This window comes from Lucilia cuprina, chromosome 2 (assembly GCF_022045245.1).
Source record: "Lucilia cuprina isolate Lc7/37 chromosome 2, ASM2204524v1, whole genome shotgun sequence".
Taxonomy (NCBI): domain Eukaryota; kingdom Metazoa; phylum Arthropoda; class Insecta; order Diptera; family Calliphoridae; genus Lucilia; species Lucilia cuprina.
In genome coordinates, this window is record NC_060950.1 from 1,311,509 (window position 1) to 1,328,669 (window position 17,161).

The 17,161-nt window shown below is 27.6% G+C and overlaps 1 protein-coding gene across 1 annotated transcript; it reads right to left on the minus strand.

Annotated features, from left to right (window-relative positions):
- Positions 1-352: 352 nt before the first annotated feature.
- Positions 353-4,135, minus strand: LOC111683954 (glutamate receptor ionotropic, kainate 2). Its single transcript, XM_023446071.2, has 12 exons — positions 3,926-4,135; positions 3,700-3,852; positions 3,575-3,637; positions 3,282-3,485; positions 2,996-3,207; positions 2,815-2,931; positions 2,514-2,753; positions 2,223-2,449; positions 1,971-2,160; positions 1,685-1,908; positions 1,054-1,622; positions 353-991 (listed from the first exon to the last, which is right to left on the minus strand). The coding sequence occupies exons 1-12, from the start codon at positions 4,005-4,007 to the stop codon at positions 459-461; spliced, it is 2,814 nt and encodes a 937-aa protein (XP_023301839.2). The 5' UTR covers positions 4,008-4,135; the 3' UTR covers positions 353-458.
- Positions 4,136-17,161: the final 13,026 nt, after the last annotated feature.

Below are 17,161 nucleotides of genomic sequence, written 5' to 3' on the forward strand. Positions count from 1 at the left end.
TTTAATATGTTTGTACCCAAACCGAAAATGAATTAAGAGTGTAAACTGTTGCCACTTTAGTGTCTCCTTAGTAAGGAACAATATAGGAACCAGTGTTTTACTTTTCTTTTTTAAATTTCCTTTTCTCTTCTATTCTCCTCAATTTTTTATAATTTATTTCAAGTGTGAATCTTCTTTTAAATATTAAATAAGCCACTATATTGTTTTTTTTTTTTCGTTGTAATTCTTCTAAAGTTTTAGTTCATGGGACGATTCCTAGGGACTACTTTAGAGATATAGATTCTTAAAGTAATACACTAAACAGAACAATAACCAAAAATCGCAACGGCTACAGACTAAATTTTAAACAGTATAAATAACTACAATAAAATTGTGATTTAAATCATAATTTACATTTTTATTTTCTAATATTTTTTAATATTTTTTAATTTGTAAAACACAATATTATTTGTAAAATCTCACATTTTACCCTCAACTAAATTGACAATTGCACTCTTTAAACTTTTCAAACTTTTTCGTTCCAACATCTCAGCAGGTGGCGTATTTTTTCTTGAATTCGATTTTAAAGATTTTGACGACTTTCCAGATTTACCCGATTTTATAGTATTACCCGACAAACGTGATGATGATCGTGTACTATTTGTTGGAGTTACATTGATCGGCTTCTTATTATTCCAAACGCACAAGACAAACTTAAACTCTTTGATGAAAGCTTCTTTAAAAGTCATTTTCTCTTCCAGGGCAACCTTGTGTGTGTAAAGTAAGAACTCTACAATACCCGCTATATAAGCCACCAACACGCCGACACCTAGTGTGTAAAATATACCACGCACTTCCGAGAATGTCATGTCAGGTGTTTCGGAATCACTTTGGACTTCTGCATCGCAGGTGTTGTTATGATTTTTCCACCATTTATTTTTTAATTTAAAAAGTTCGCCACGTTCGCCTAATCTGAGAATGGCTACACTCAAGTTGGACCGATATTCAGCTCCTAAAATCAAAGTGCAATGTCTTAAATATTTGAATATTCTTAGAAAAATAACAATTACATACCAAATGGCACTGCTATAGCATAATGTTTTTCACCAAACTTCTCTCCCAACATTTTTAATTTACAATTCCGTTCTGTATTGTATTCCAAACTGGTAGTTTCCATTAAAAACATGTAGGAACCATTATTTTTCAATACTCTTTCCACCCCCTCTATATTATCCTTAGTATAGGCCGAAGGATCATAGTGTTGCATCATGTTGTAGGCCAAACGATAAGTGGTTTCATTCGATTCCGAAAAGAATGTGTATGTACTACCACCCTCTATAGTGCCAAATTTAACAGCGGTTTGTCCAGCTAAATCTTCTATACCCGTTATTGACCCCTCCATTTTACTGTTGGTCAAAAAAGCAGCTAAATTAGCTGTATAGGAATTGGTAATAATGACTGCAAAAATCCACCACATGGCATTAAACGTACGCATGGGAGCACTACGGGGTAAAATATCACTACCAGCTGTCATTATGGAGCCAATTGTTAACCAAAAACTATTTAAAATATTCCATTTATTTTCTAAGGCATCTGGGTCTTGGTTACAAGGATGGGGATTTTCCCATTCATCTTTGGAAATTCTAAAAAATAATAATATTATTTTATTAGCCAATATAAATGTTACAATATTATTTGATCATACCTAGCCATAAAAATAAACAAAAATGCAATAATGAATACAGAAATCATTACATAGATCCAAACATCTTTTGTGAACGGCTCTAAAAATGCACTCCATTCCTTTTGTTCGAATGGCTTTTGGTAACTCAATATGCTGATGCCCAATTGCATGAAGGGAACGGTGAAATCCACAACTGTTTTGCGAGCCTGGGTAATAGTTAGATCACAAATACCCATATGAGCATCCTGTAAGAGAAAAAATTATAGAATAACACTTATATAGTTTATATAGGTTTCTTAATTATTACATTATTGATTAATTCTCCTATTATACCATTCCATTGTTTAGTTTCTTTGTTGTACTTTCCATATGCATTATCGGCTACTGGAACAAAAACATATTCAAAACCATTCTCTTTTGCCAAAGCATCAATTAAATCTACAGCATACCCCATATAACGACCATTGCCAGTTATATTTGCCTCTATGGCAGTTTGACTATGAAAATTTTTTAAACAATGAAAATATTTGAGTATTTTCTTCTAATAGATTTACAATACTTTTCCATAAAATAGGGTTCTCCTATACGTGTAGCCACGCGATATATGAACTTCTTTGTCACATTGGCCTGCACATGTTGTGGAGTAATTTGTCCCTTGGTATCCCAAAAAGCCACCCCGTAATTTTCTAATGGTTCATATATTTCAATTTTAAAATTAATACGCTGACCGTCCTCATCGAATTGCATTAAGCTGGAGCGAAAATGTTCATCGTTTAAGGGAGCGATCTTAAAGAATTTAATTAAACAAATTGCATCGATATATAAATGTATATTCGTTGAAAATACTTACAGTTTTCATAACTCTGTTAATAAAGCGACCCATAGCCCAGGTTTGTCCTTTGTTGTAGTTATCATATTCACATCGTACCCTTGGAGGGTTAATTTGATACATTGTTGATATATTTCGAAGAGCCAAACCATACAGCGTTACAGCATCATAAATAAGATCTGGTAGTAAAGTCCGTAAGGGTGTATTGTAGTTGTTATTATCACTTCTATATAAGGAGGATCGCTCCCAGACATTAAGGTCCTAAAACATAGCCGTATTGGAATTGCAGGAATTATTTTAACGGGGAAATATCTTCACTTACATAAATTTTTCCATTCATTCCTAAACGTGCTGCCGTAGCATTGACTGCAAAAGTTACATTGTCTTTCAAATCCTCCAAATTACAGCTGTGAGTTTCCAAATTGGTTAAAAATAAATTCTTTAGAAATATATCAAATTAATTTAGGCAAAATTAAATAAAAAAATTATATTAACATTCGTACATTATATTGACCAGTTAAATCAAAAGGTATGGAGGCATTCAACACCTCTACTAAAATATCAGGAGAACAATCCAAGACAATACGTCTTTCACCCTTAATACTCTTCCATATTATTCGATAATCGTCATTGCGCTTAAACTTACGCACACGTACCACATCGTTATGAAGGTCTCTTAATTGTAAGAGATCTTGAAGGCGTGTGGGTGCACTTACTATAAACAATGTAGAGAGAGATAACAACATACATATATTAAGATGTGTTATTAAAAAATCGACTTTCCATTACCATCTTCTTCATCGTACACCACAGTGAATTTTCTCCATCCAAAATTCTGCACTATATCTGCATAAGCTTTTGATAAAATCAATTGAGCGGGATAAACGTTTATCGTTAACTGATGGTTTTGTTTTTGCAATTGATGCTCTTCACTAAGAGCGTCAAATAGAATGTGAGGTATACCGGTACTATTGCAAATGAGAGAAACAATGTCTGAAAACGTACAAGAAAATGGAGAGAGAAACATAAACAAACTAGAGGAGGAAAAACACGAATAAACAAATATAAAAATGTTTACGTACCACTGTCTGCCTTTGAACTTGGTCCGAAAATAGCAGCGACACCATTATCTATTAAGTCACAAGCTGAAGAAAATTTTTGTAAATATTTATAAAATGTTTATGTTTTATTAAGTAAAAACTAAAACCTTCTTTTTCTAAGGCAATGCTGCTATCTACTGGACTAAGTCTTCTTATAAGTGGAAAAAGTTTAAATATACCCTCATTTTCGCTATTTATACGTTCCACAGTAGCTTCAAATGTTTTCTCTATATCCAATTCATCTTCATAAAATAAGGCACCTATTTAATAAATTTAAAATTATAATTTTTTTAATAAAAACTATTTGTAAAATCTATCGTTTTTTCTACTTGCCTATATTTATTTGTGAATATTGTTGGGAATTTCCCAAAGAATTTACAATTATACACCAAAATAAACACCATAAGATTTGCATTTTGTTCTCATTGAAATTGTATTTTTTTGTATTCTTTGTTAAAATATTTCTATTTTTAAATTTTGTGACCACTTGTACGATTTTCGTTGTCTGCTTAAGGTATCGACGCCAACCACCCTCTGTGAGAACTCGTCAGCAACTAAATGTTTATTTTGAAATTTTCTGGAAATATTTCGAAAATAATTTTAATATTTCTATGACCAAGTGAGAATATGTGATCGCGCAAAAGATCTCACATTTTAAATGAAAAATATTGCCGCCAGAAGAAAATTTTGATGCAAGTTATTAAACCATTTGTTATATTGTGCAATTTTAGTAGAATTTTAAAACAACTTTATATATAATTTACTAAGATGACCTTTTAATATGTTTATGTGATTTATTTCAAAATATTGTTTATATTTTCGTCCATTACATTTGCCTTTATTTTCAATTTTAATGCCACACAAATCTATCATTTCAATAACATATTTCTTGCATTTCGACAAAGGATAAATACGAACTTGCATACATTTATTTTTACAATTTTGTATAGCTTGAGTGACTATTATTTTAAAACTTATTTACATTTAAATGAGTTTCAGGGGTCATATTTAAATTTGCCATAAATTTCTTAAACATATTAACAGCGAAAACAAATGTATGTATTTCTCTTGTTCTTCCTTTAAAAACATACCAAGAAAAAGAAACAGAATACCCTCTCATAAAAAGGGAAAAGCAAGAAAAATACAAGTCTTTTTAAGTGTATGTAAATGATATTTTTATCGATGATGTTGACATTAGAAAGTCATCCAATAAATCACCAAACAAATAAATATTATTGTCCAAAACAGAAAAAATGAAAAGGGCAAGATACAAATAAATAACAACCCAATAAAGTGTGTTGCTCTTATTCATGGCCTTCAGTTTTTTTTTGCAAAATTCCTAAAAAGGCAGCTCAATACAAAAAATACTGTAAACACACATGATTTTCCAAGCCTTTTTATTTTCAAATAAAAATATTTATTTATTTTTATTAAACAAAAAAAAATAGTAAAATGGAATACTAAATAAACAATAAATAATTGACTTTATTCCTTAGTATGAAAAACAAAAAATGCAGAGAAAATAAAAGAATAGCCGGGAAATATTTTCAAAATAGAGAACATAGAAATATAAAGTTAAGTCAATAATATATCCCAATAATCATTGATTCAAACCTGTGAACAGTTTTAAAAATTGCCTTAACTAAATAATTTCAAAAAACGTTTAATAAAATATAACGTGTAAAATTTATAAAATTTTCAAAATTCTTTTTCAATTGAATAAATTATTATTTTAGAAAAATAAAAACAAAAATTTTTTTCTATAACAAGGGAGCGAACAAACGCTAAATACAAAAGAAATAATCATAGATATATAAATCAAATATGCTGAAATAAATGTACGAGTGTTTTATTTTCAAGTAATGTAAAAACCATATAATTAGAGTTTAAAAAATGCTGAAAATTCTAATAAAGAATACTTGAAATATGTTTGAAAAATTTTCTAGTATCAAGCTTACCTCTAGCCTTTTTTTAATTCGAAATACATTTGAAAAATATGGATGTTTGATTGATATGCCTTTTTGTTTGAAATGGCACTTATTTTCCATTTGAAAACAAAAATTTTCAAATTTGTTCTCAAAGGCTATGTATGAAATTTATTTAAAGTACAATCAAACCGCACAAAATTGTACTGTGCGATTTGAATGGGATGAACATATTATAATATATAATTAAAAAATTCATTAAATACATTTTTCTTTAAAATGTAAATAGAAGCCAATGTTAATAACAATTTAATTACACATTAGAACAAACATAAGAAAAAATTTCTTTAAACTAAATGTAAATTTATTTAGAAAAAAACTAAAAATCTAAAATGAAATGAGGTCACTCTAAACCAATTTTTACATCGTTCGTCTGCGTATGAAGTATAAATAAACATATTGCACTGATTGTGTGTATTTTCATATACTTTTGTGTGTCCTATATCTGACGACGAAAGTTCGTTCCGAAAAATTAGTCATTCGCCCCAATTGTGCGTATAATGTTACCGAGAGTATATTCCATTCATGAAATCCATTTGTAAATAATTATTTATTTATATTTGCAGCTTTTCTCCATATTTTTGTGCTTTTACTTTTCAGAAAATGATTCTGAGATTGGTACACACCCACTAAAGTCGTGTAGGGTATAAAACCATATGTTTGTTTGCAAAGTTTTTACAGAGAAAAAATATCCAATAAAATCAAAAAATTCTCTATCAACGAACTGTTATTTTTATCGCACTCGTACTCTCTCGTTGCAAGTCTTAAAAATTACGCGAACGGAATTCAGTAACAATTGCTGCAAATTGTAAACATAATTTTCTTAAAAGCAAAAATTGTCCAATTCAAACATTGCAACAATTAAAGGTCTAATGAAGTGCTAGTTGAAAACCTTATTTACAAAATAAAACTCTGTTCGGCAAGATGGAAATGCCCATATTTACCAGCTGATTTAATATTTCCTAACCTTACAAGAAATGAAAATATAAAGTCACACTTTTTGCCAGTGTATGCAAATAAGGTGTTGCGTATAAGAACAAAAAAACTGAAATAACTAAAAAATTTTATTGTATTAAAGTGATGATGTGTTGATTTCATTTCATTTTTATCTCTTATCGGATTATTGACAGTTGGTTTTCTTTCTTTTCTTTCTCTTCCCCAAACAACATTTCTTATACTTCGATGAAGTTTACATTTGGGGAAGGGGGTCAAAACTCAATTTATATTTACATAAAATTCACATTTAATTGACACCCAATATTGAAAGAAAACAAATATAAAAGGGAAAGAGAACAAAAAATCTTAAAACATAAAAAAACAAGAAGAAATAAATAAAATAAATAAAATGACAACGAGAACATTCAATTTTCAATTTTGTTACAACCTTTCGGAAGTTATATTGGGGTGAGTGCGTTAAAAAAACATTCACACGCAAAACTTCCAAACCCATAAACTTAAGAAAATATGTTTGTATATTTTCATACAGCAAGTGAAAGAAAAACATATGATGATTACACAAGGATCTAATATTCAAATCACATACTAAATACAACAAAAATAATGAAAAATAATATGCTATAACAAAAATTTACATACGTTTTATGAATAATGGTCTGAACTTAAAATTTAAAATATAAAAGAAAAGAAATGGAAAATAATTCAAAAACACTTGTTGTTGCGCTGCCATAAGTTGTATATTATACAAAAGTCTGTTTTTTTATTTATTCTCCTTTGCAATTTTTTTCCTATCGTTTTCAAAAATTTGCAATGTTTTAAATAACAACAACAGTTTCATAAATTTCACTCCTGTCAAATGTTGTGCGGATATGATTGAGTGTATGTTCTGTTTGGGTTTGAGTGTATATATTAATTTGTTGCTTGTCAAGTGATTTTCTAGGTGTATTGTTTTTCAACATCCCACTGTTCTTGTACTTATAGGGTTTTTCATTCTTTTTAATTTTTATATCTCGTTTTTGGGAATTTCGTTTTTGATTATTAGAAAACTATCGTTTTAAAACTGATCAATATCATATACACCAAAAATTATAATTTCTCAAGCACTATCTGTAAGCCTTTCAACACCTACATAGGGATTTAATAAACTAATCACGTCTGAGATTAAAAAATATTAATATCGCAAAACGAAAACCCTAGCTTTAATATACTACTTCAATGGATATGTGCCTTGTGTGCACTCCTCCTTCCAATCGTTTTGACATTGTTATTAAATTTTTATACTTTTGGATTACAAACAAAAAACCAGAATCAGAGAAATTCAGTGCGAATAAAAAATAAAAAACAATTTAGTATGATATTAGATGTGTGAACAGTCAACAGTAGTGAAATTTTAAATAGCCGTATTTTGTAAACATACTTTATATATATATGTATATTTTTTAATTTTCACTAAATTTTAGTCAATAATTTTATTGGAGTATTGATTTAGTATTAAGAAAAATATACATGTATTATGTATGTATGTACTTTGGACCGACTCACTCTGTATGGGACGTAATAACGTTTTTTGTTACCCCTCTCAAAATTTTCCTTGCTGTGTTGTATGATGATATCCAAAATATTTTAAGTCTAATAAAAATAAGATATTTTGGTTTTATTTTTTTAAATTGTTGTTTTATTTTGTAACAAAATATGCAATATGTTTTAAAGCCGCGTCCAATGACGTATTAATCACAAATAACCGTCTGCTCATAATTGAAATTTTTTAAGAAATATTTTAAAGATTTTATATTTTTTAAGAAATACTTTAAAAACATAACTAAAAAGGGACTTTTTTGTAAACTGTCCAGCTCACGAACAACCATCGATAGATTAGAAATATTTTTAGAACCATTATAAAACATAACAAAATTTATTTGAGGTTAGGTAAATATTGAATTAACCATAAAAAATAGTATCCCCATACCATATTTTCTTGAAAACAGTCCAGCTCTCGAATGTACGACTTAACCGATAATATTTTGGGTAACATCATATTACGAATCATATTGCGAATATTTTGTAAGGAGGGTAACTCAAGTACTTCAAAAATGTTTAAAGTTTTATTCAAAGTTTGCTTCTTCATTTCTCATCATTGTTGGTATGAAACAAATACTTACACCAACAAATGTATACAGAGTATTATTCTAAATTTAGACTTATGAAAATCAATGCACGAACAGAGTGTTTCAATATTTTGTTAAAAATATAAAAATACATTTTTAATTAAAATGTTTTTAGTGCTTTAAATTTTGTTTAAAAACATGATTTAAAACATTTTCTAATGCGTTTAAAATTATACCTACACAAAAAAAAATTCAATTATTTTGTATTTTAAGGCCTAACTATAATATGCTGGCTTAACTGAAGTCAGCTTAAGCAAGTTTGCTTCATATAAACATTAGGGTGGCCCCGTAATGGATCAAAGGATAAAAGGTCTTTTTTTGAGGTTTTTATGATTTTTTCATATTTTTTCCAAGGGAAAGATATAAAATTTTGGTATCGCTAGAAATGTACTTTGCAGATGCTTTTAATGGCATATCACAATCGAAATTTTTCTAATTTTTCGTAAGATTTTCAGATTTTTATTTTTACATTTTAACAAAGATTAATTTAATATAATTTGTTGGAATAAATACATAATAATAATCAATAAAATCTACTGAAACAGTTTTTTACGTTATCCAAAAACCAAATTTTACTTAAATTTATCGAAGGCTGTCTCTCATACCAAAACATTGCGAAATAACATAGAAACCGATTTTTACAAAGCAAGTCTAACAAATAAGTAGATGGTTGGTATAAAATGGGTTAATATTTCAGTTAAACTGAAAAATTTGATTGATAGTAGAATAAAACTATTAAGTTCCATATATCATTGTAAAGCTAAAGAATTTACGCATATGCTGATGTACATATTATGTACGTTAGATATATGTAGCTAGCAGAAAACCTGGGGCAAAATAGAGAGTAAATAAAATACAAAACATAACAAATTTTGAAAAATTGAAAAAAAAAATATTTCGGTGAAAATGTAACAATTTACACATTATATTAATTGCATTATATAATTCTATATAAAAATTTTAAAGGCTTAAAAATTTTCCTAAAAATTACCACATTTGTAATAATTTTGGAGTTGTATACAAATGTGTGTTATGTCATTGAAATCGTTTCCCAAAGACCTTTCATATGATACTAAATTTGCAAAATACTTTAAAAATGGCCTTTTTATATTTTGATCCAGGAAATGGTATCTTAGAATGAACTAAATTTTCATTTTCGGTGGGAACATCAGCAACTTCAATATTAGGGCCACCCTAATATACATATGTACATAAGAGTGTCCCGAGGAATGGCCTTTTTAAGAATCACATGTATAAATCCCTCAATCTATGCGTATTAATGTTCTAAACAAATCCGTAGTAGGATTTGTGGAAAATAAAATATCATAAATATTTTTTAAAATGGTTCTTAACAATTCTTCAATTTTGAGCGTATTACGGAAAAAATAATTTAAAAATTTTGTAGAGTTGGTTGTAGATGCATAGTGTTTTTACCTTTTTTATAATATATGTCAAAATTGTCGTTGTTTTTTGCTTCTACAGAAACAAATTCAAAAAATTATTTGGCATTTGGTTTGATCCATTTTAGAAATTTTTAGATTATTTTGGAGTTTTGGGGACCAGAAAAACTGTAATCAAATTTTAATTATTTTATTTGCGATAACTTCAAAATTTCGGAATTTCAAAAAAAAAATGCAAAAAAAATTTTGAGCATATTATACTGAGATCAAGATTTTAATCGCTGGTAGGGAACTGAGGCCGCATTCAAAAAAAAAAAACTTTTTATTAGCTCAATACATTAATACACATAGATTGAGAGGTATTCTTATAAAGAGTGATCCACGGGACATCTCATTGTGTGTACCTATTTCTTATTTTCTAGAAATGTTTTATTGAAAACAAAACCTAAATATAAGTTATTGAAAAGGTTGAATTATGCTACTTTCTAACCAAATGCAGGATTTACCCTGTATTAAACTAGTATATATTTATGTATTTGAATAGACACTCACATATACAAATATTTAGATCTAAAGTTTTTGACATTAATGGCAATTATGCACGTCATTCGTACGAAGTGCCTGTCAGTTATATTTTCGAACACTGCTATTAAAAGGCAGCTGTCAATGCAATATTCCAATATATGACGAGGGAAAAATCGTAGCACAACAATATTGTTTATTACATAACGAATAACGCTAAAGTCATCCGTTCCTGAGCTTTATATTGCTGATGCCATTGTTATTAGAAAATGTTGTTTAAATTACATGTCATACAGGACGACAGAAAAAATAAACGTACACATGTTGAAAGTAAATTGACAATATATGATTCCAGAATCCTTTAATATACTTTCATTGTCAGTAGAGCCAAAGAATTTGGTTTCATTTAACAAGATGTTTGAGACTAAATTGTAAGTACATAGTATTACCACAAATTGTAGGCTTTTTTAAAACAATCTCTTTTGGTATTTATTTTCTTCTCATTATACAGTTTTGTTTTTGTGTTCCATTAGGAAGAATTACATTTTAGTAAACTCATCATTTTTATGGACTGAAAATGTTGTTGGATAATACGAGTAAGTGCATGACTATAACAAGGACCGGAAAGTGCTAGTAAATTGAACCCATAAATGCTACAAAAGTATTACTTTGCTGTGTAAATGTTTGGATTTTTACCATTTTCATTACAATTTCTTAATTTTTTCTATGTTTTTCATTTTAATTTTCTGTGTTATGTATCATCTCTAACGTAGTTAAATCCTTCCTTTCTGCTTTGGATCGGGTAATGGTTTCGTTTTTGGTTGAGATTAAACTTCCATTAAGCTTTGACCATTATTAGTTTTCTGCTCTTTTTCTACTCTTTTTTTTCATTTCCTCTTAACAAATTTTTATCCATAGTCTTTTTTGCATATAAACAACACTTTGTTTGCTTTTTATAATTTTTAACACACATGCATACAATATGATTTCGGTTGTTTGTTTTATATTCCAGTTTATATGTTTCCTTTTATATAGTATTCCCTTTTTAACACTCCGGATGTTGTGTATGAAAAGACATAAGTTGGCTTAAAGTCATTTGCTTACATAATCCTTTTTATGGCTGTTTCATGTACATGTCTTAAGCTGCTTTGGTCAACAAAACATTTCAACATATATACATACATAGTATATTGAGACAGAGGGATAATATTTAAATATTTTTGTTTATTATTTTTCCAGTCGTGTAAACAAAAAAAAAAAAAAAATACAGCGCTTAAATTTCTTCCGCTTAAAAATAGTCTCAAAATAAGTTTTAAAATAATAAAAAATAATACATTTATTATATTTTCATTTGCGGGTGATAAAAGTACTTTAACCTTTTCGGTCCTATATTTAAATGGTGAAAGATATCTAGAAAGATATATTTAAACTTCTGTGAATCATTGTTTGTCAACTATAAGGATATATTTTGTGTTCTATGTTTCTCATTCTGCATAAAATTTAGTATTTTCAAAATCCCGTTTTGTTTAAAAATTCCCAAAGAAATTTTATGTCTTATTTACTACACTTTATTTTAACTTTTTTAAAAATCTGATAGATGCAAGAAATAACATAGAAATATTTTTGCGAAATATAATTCAAATACGATAAATATATTTTTATAAAAATCAAATTTGAATACTAAAATATTAATTTACTTTTGAAGTAAAAACGACTTTTAATAATAATATAAATTTGATTAATTTGCTTTGAATTCTTTATTCAAATATAAGTAAACAAAAATTAGAAAATCCAAAGGTAATAAACTTATCGGCTTTTGTATACATATGATACATGGCCTTTGTTGCTCAAAGTTGATTGCAATAAATAATATCCGTTTTCCCTTCCTATATTATTTAGAAGCTTTTGACATTTTTATTACTTTTATTGCTTTAAGCAATCATCAAATTTAAAATTTTATGAAAAAAAAAATAATTTCAATAATATGTGAAATAAAAGGAAATCTTTAAGAATGCTTTCAACCTCAGCATACATACGTACATAAATACTTACATAAAACAAGTATCTGAAATGTTACAATTATATTGAAATACATTTTTTATTTTTTGCTGGGAAATAAGTAAACGAAAGTAATTTTGTTACAACACACATACACTCTCAAAAACCATGAAAAACAAAGTTAAAAAATCAAAAAGTTATTTATTTATTATGCTCGAGTAAAATTTCAATAAAACTGTCGAGCAAATAAAAGTCTCATGCAACAATACCATGGAAACAACCAAAATCAAAATAAACGTAAAGTGAAGGTTAAAAATTGTACGAACGAATAAAGAAATAACATAACGTTTTGATACTTTGGTTGTTTTCTTTTCGTCTGCTTTTTGTTTAAGGTGAAGGTAAGGATAAATACCTTTGTATGTATATTAAATTGTGGTTTGACGCAGTATTGGGAGTGAGAATATCCGAAAACATCTGAAGACATTTTCCTTCTATTAAAGGTTTTTATAAGTTTTGTGTCAATAATTCTTATTAATGGGGTAGGTTTGAGTTGTAGTGTTGAATCCCTAAATTTCTGCACTTTTTTAATTCTGAAGATTTGTTGAGTGTCTGTCAATTATCATCAAATTTCTATCTCTTAACAATCTAACTAAAATATGTTTTCATCGATTTTTTTATTCAATGATTTTTATTACAAATATGTTTAGTAATTTATTATAAAAAATACATCACACAAATATATCCATATATGTATATATAAATCATACTACTATTTTATTACATTCATACGCATTTGTGCACTTATAATTTTGAAGAAAAATCTTGCACTTGAATTGTGGAGAATGAAAAAAATAAGGATTATTATATTATAAAATAAAGCCTATTAATCTCTGTTAATTTAAATTTATTTTTCTATTTAACAAAGATCGAATCAATTGTCTAGCTTCATTTTTATAAACATTTTTAAAAATAGTTGGTTTAAATCGAGTACATTACATATGAATACGTCTTCTAATCCTGCAAAAATTCTGCTGCCTCATGCCACCATTCTTCGCAGAAAAACTTTTTTATTTTGGCTTTTAAAAATGTAATAAAAATACTTTGTGTGTGCCAAAGCAAATAATAATAAAAACTCAATGTTTATATGAATGGAAAAGCCAAGTTAGGAATCAAGACAGGAAGAAAAGTGGGTCGAAAAAAAGACGCAGGAGGACTAGAATATGTGAATTTACAGCAGCTACATCCAAAGCATCATCTGCTTAAAAAAATGAATAAGAAATAAAAATGTGAAGCCAAGTTCAGAAATACTTAAAATAAAATAAAAAAAATTAACAAAATAAACATAACACAGTTGTACTTTCGCATACACACACACACATAAAAAAGGATATAAAACGGCTTCAATACTCTGACATACACATAGAACTGCAAATGTAATATAAATACATACAACAAAAACTTTTCAAATTAATTTTGAAGCCTTTAAAATACTGTTAAATGGTCGACTAAACATTTTGTTCACAAAAAAGGAAAGTTAAAAAATACGCAGTTAAAGTTAATTCTTCTTCTAGAACGCCGAACTGAACTACAGATTATTGCCGCGTTTTTGAAAGGGATAAACAGTTAATAAAACCTTTTAATGTTTTTGGGGGAGGCCAACATTTCATTTTCATCTTTTCTTTGTAATGGTGTGTCCATAATCCAAAATTGATTAAAGAAATTGTTTAAATATTTGGACAATTTTTTAAATAAACATTACTTTCATTCCAATGACTTTCTTAATATTATTTTTTTTATCATTTAGATGTGGTTTAAGTTCATTTGAGTTTTCTACACTCAAATATTTTGCTATAAATTGTCACTTCCTTTAAGTTTTCATATAACTTTTAAATATATTTTGTCACATTAAATATGTGTGTTTGCAACTTTCTAAATATGGGTTCGTATTTCTTCATACATGTATTTTACTACACTCGTGCTGTTTGATGTGTTGCCAAAAACACAAAATAATCACCAAATAAAAGAGACTTGTACAAGTTTTTCTAACAAGGGTAATTGCAGGAATTGTTATAAAAGTACTGCACCGGAAATAAAGCACTCTTCTTAAAGCGGATGTAAGAAATTTTATGCATAAACGCACTGTTGTGGAAAAAAGAGACTAATGGAATAATCCCAACATTTTTTTTATATTGGATTGCTTAATTTTTATTTTTAAGGGGACCAATTGAGACGGTAATTGAGAGATTTATGCACAAAAACAGATACTTTTCCAATAATCTACTAACATCTTACATTACTTACAAATATGGTATTTTTGTATAAAAACTATTAATAGACGCGGCAGACATACATATCTACGTCGGCTACTTTACTTCTTATAACAAAGAGGATCGCGGTAATCACTTCTTCAACTCACTATTAAAAATAATTTAATTTATTTTGAATGATATTGTGTAAGGGAATTTAACATTTAAACCCCTACTTGGTAATGTAAGATTTTGCTTGGTTTATTCTTCTAAATATGGAAATATAATTAAATGATATTTGCAAGGAGACCATTTTCAAAATATTCCCAATTAAACATATTATTGAAATGTCACAATAATAATAAGATTTTGTTTAAAATTTCACGTAAAAGAATTTTCATTTATTTTGTAAGAAGTTTTAATTAAATTCAGATGAAATTTTAGTATTAAGCTTAAAATGTTAAATTTTTATAACTCTTTTAATATTAGTTCCTCGTTTTACCTCTGTGTATTATGATGTAATATCTAAGGTTAACAATCTCAAACTAGAAATTTCCTTGAAAATTATTTCAACTTATTTTTCCAAACTTTAATTCTCAATTACAATTTACACTTTACCTGCTGCAATATTTCAAAAAAACTTTTCAATAAAATTTTAAAAACATACAAAATCCCAAACATTTGAAATCAATAGAAATCTCTGACAAACAAATATACTTTATTTTTAACAACCAGACTTATTGACGGCTTCAAAATACAAACAAAATTTAAGTTACGCGAAATAGGAAAAGGATTGCATGTTGTTAAACAATATAAAATATATAGCAACTCTAACTAATTTCCAACTTAATATATATTTAATATTATATTCAACTTAACAAAGGTGTATTTTTTATTAGTTTTTTGATAGAATTTCTATAGTTATGACATTTAAACACGCCAAGAAAAAATAATAGAAATAGAATAACTAATTATAATAATTTATTTAATAGAAATTTGTAGAAATGTAAAAGAATGGAATTAAACATCAAAAAAGAACTATTTTGTTTATAATTGCTAGACTAACCTGCTATCAAGCAATTTTGAAGCCAATTTTAAAATAAGGAGAATGAATTGTTTTTCCGTTTTAATAGAAAAAATAATTCTCGGGAGCCAACATTTATTATATTTTAATATTTGCAGATATTACATAATTAATAAAAACGTGTTAAATATCGATCAAAATTTCCTCTAAAACTATTCTGCGTAACTATTGTTGCGTTCATAACTCTTCTGTCGTACTCTTTTTTTTTACTATATTTTTTCAAGCTATTAAATAAATATTTTAAAAGTATCGAAACATTGGTCGTAGATTCACAACAGTATATAAATTATAAATTTTAAGACGATCTATCTGTCTGTTCCTATGCGAAAGGATTGATTAGTATTGGAAATCGGTTCACGTCAGTTTTATCGGTCCTAACTAGTTTAAAAATATCAGTGTAGCAAATAAATTACACATAAACAAGTCATAAGCGAACCAAAATCCATATTATAAGAGGATCGGCTCATAGTTGACCGTAACCCCCATATAAAATCACTTTTAGAAAATGACTTTAAAGTCTGTCATTACAGGCTTAACAATGCGAATACTGCGTTTGTACGAGCTAAACCCTCCTTATCAACTTTTATGAGGATCAGTCTATAATTATAAGATGCCTTTCATGTAAATTAAATTTGGCAAGAACGAATTGGTTTTAAAAATTATTATTTATAATTCGAAAGAGTACGGTCAATCATTGAGCCCCCATTAAAGGGCCTCTTCAAAATACAACACTGATATTCATATCCATATATGATAAAAAAAATCAACATATGCAGTCTAATAAATGAGAATTGTTTCGATAATAATAAAAACACAATTCATAAACATACAATTTTATTTAAAAGAAAGCATTGCTTTTCAGTAGTGATTAGATGGTTGGTATATAGGATTCGACATGGCCGAATATAATACTCTTACTTGTTCTTTTTCATAATTTTTTCCACGTTTTATTTTGCATTTAGCATATACATATATTTTTTATTTTTATCAAGAGTATTTTACGCCAATTAATTTTCAATGCTAATTAAGTTTCTTCTAGCTTTTTTCTTTATGCCGACTTTATGTATGTTTACTAGAATTAAAATGCTCTTACAATGTGTAGGAGTATGAGTAAAATTGTGTAGCTATTTATTTCGCTAGTTAAGTTTACCCAGCAGTTTTATAATTCAAAATTGTAGTAGAGTGTATATATATATATAGCAAGAAATGTCA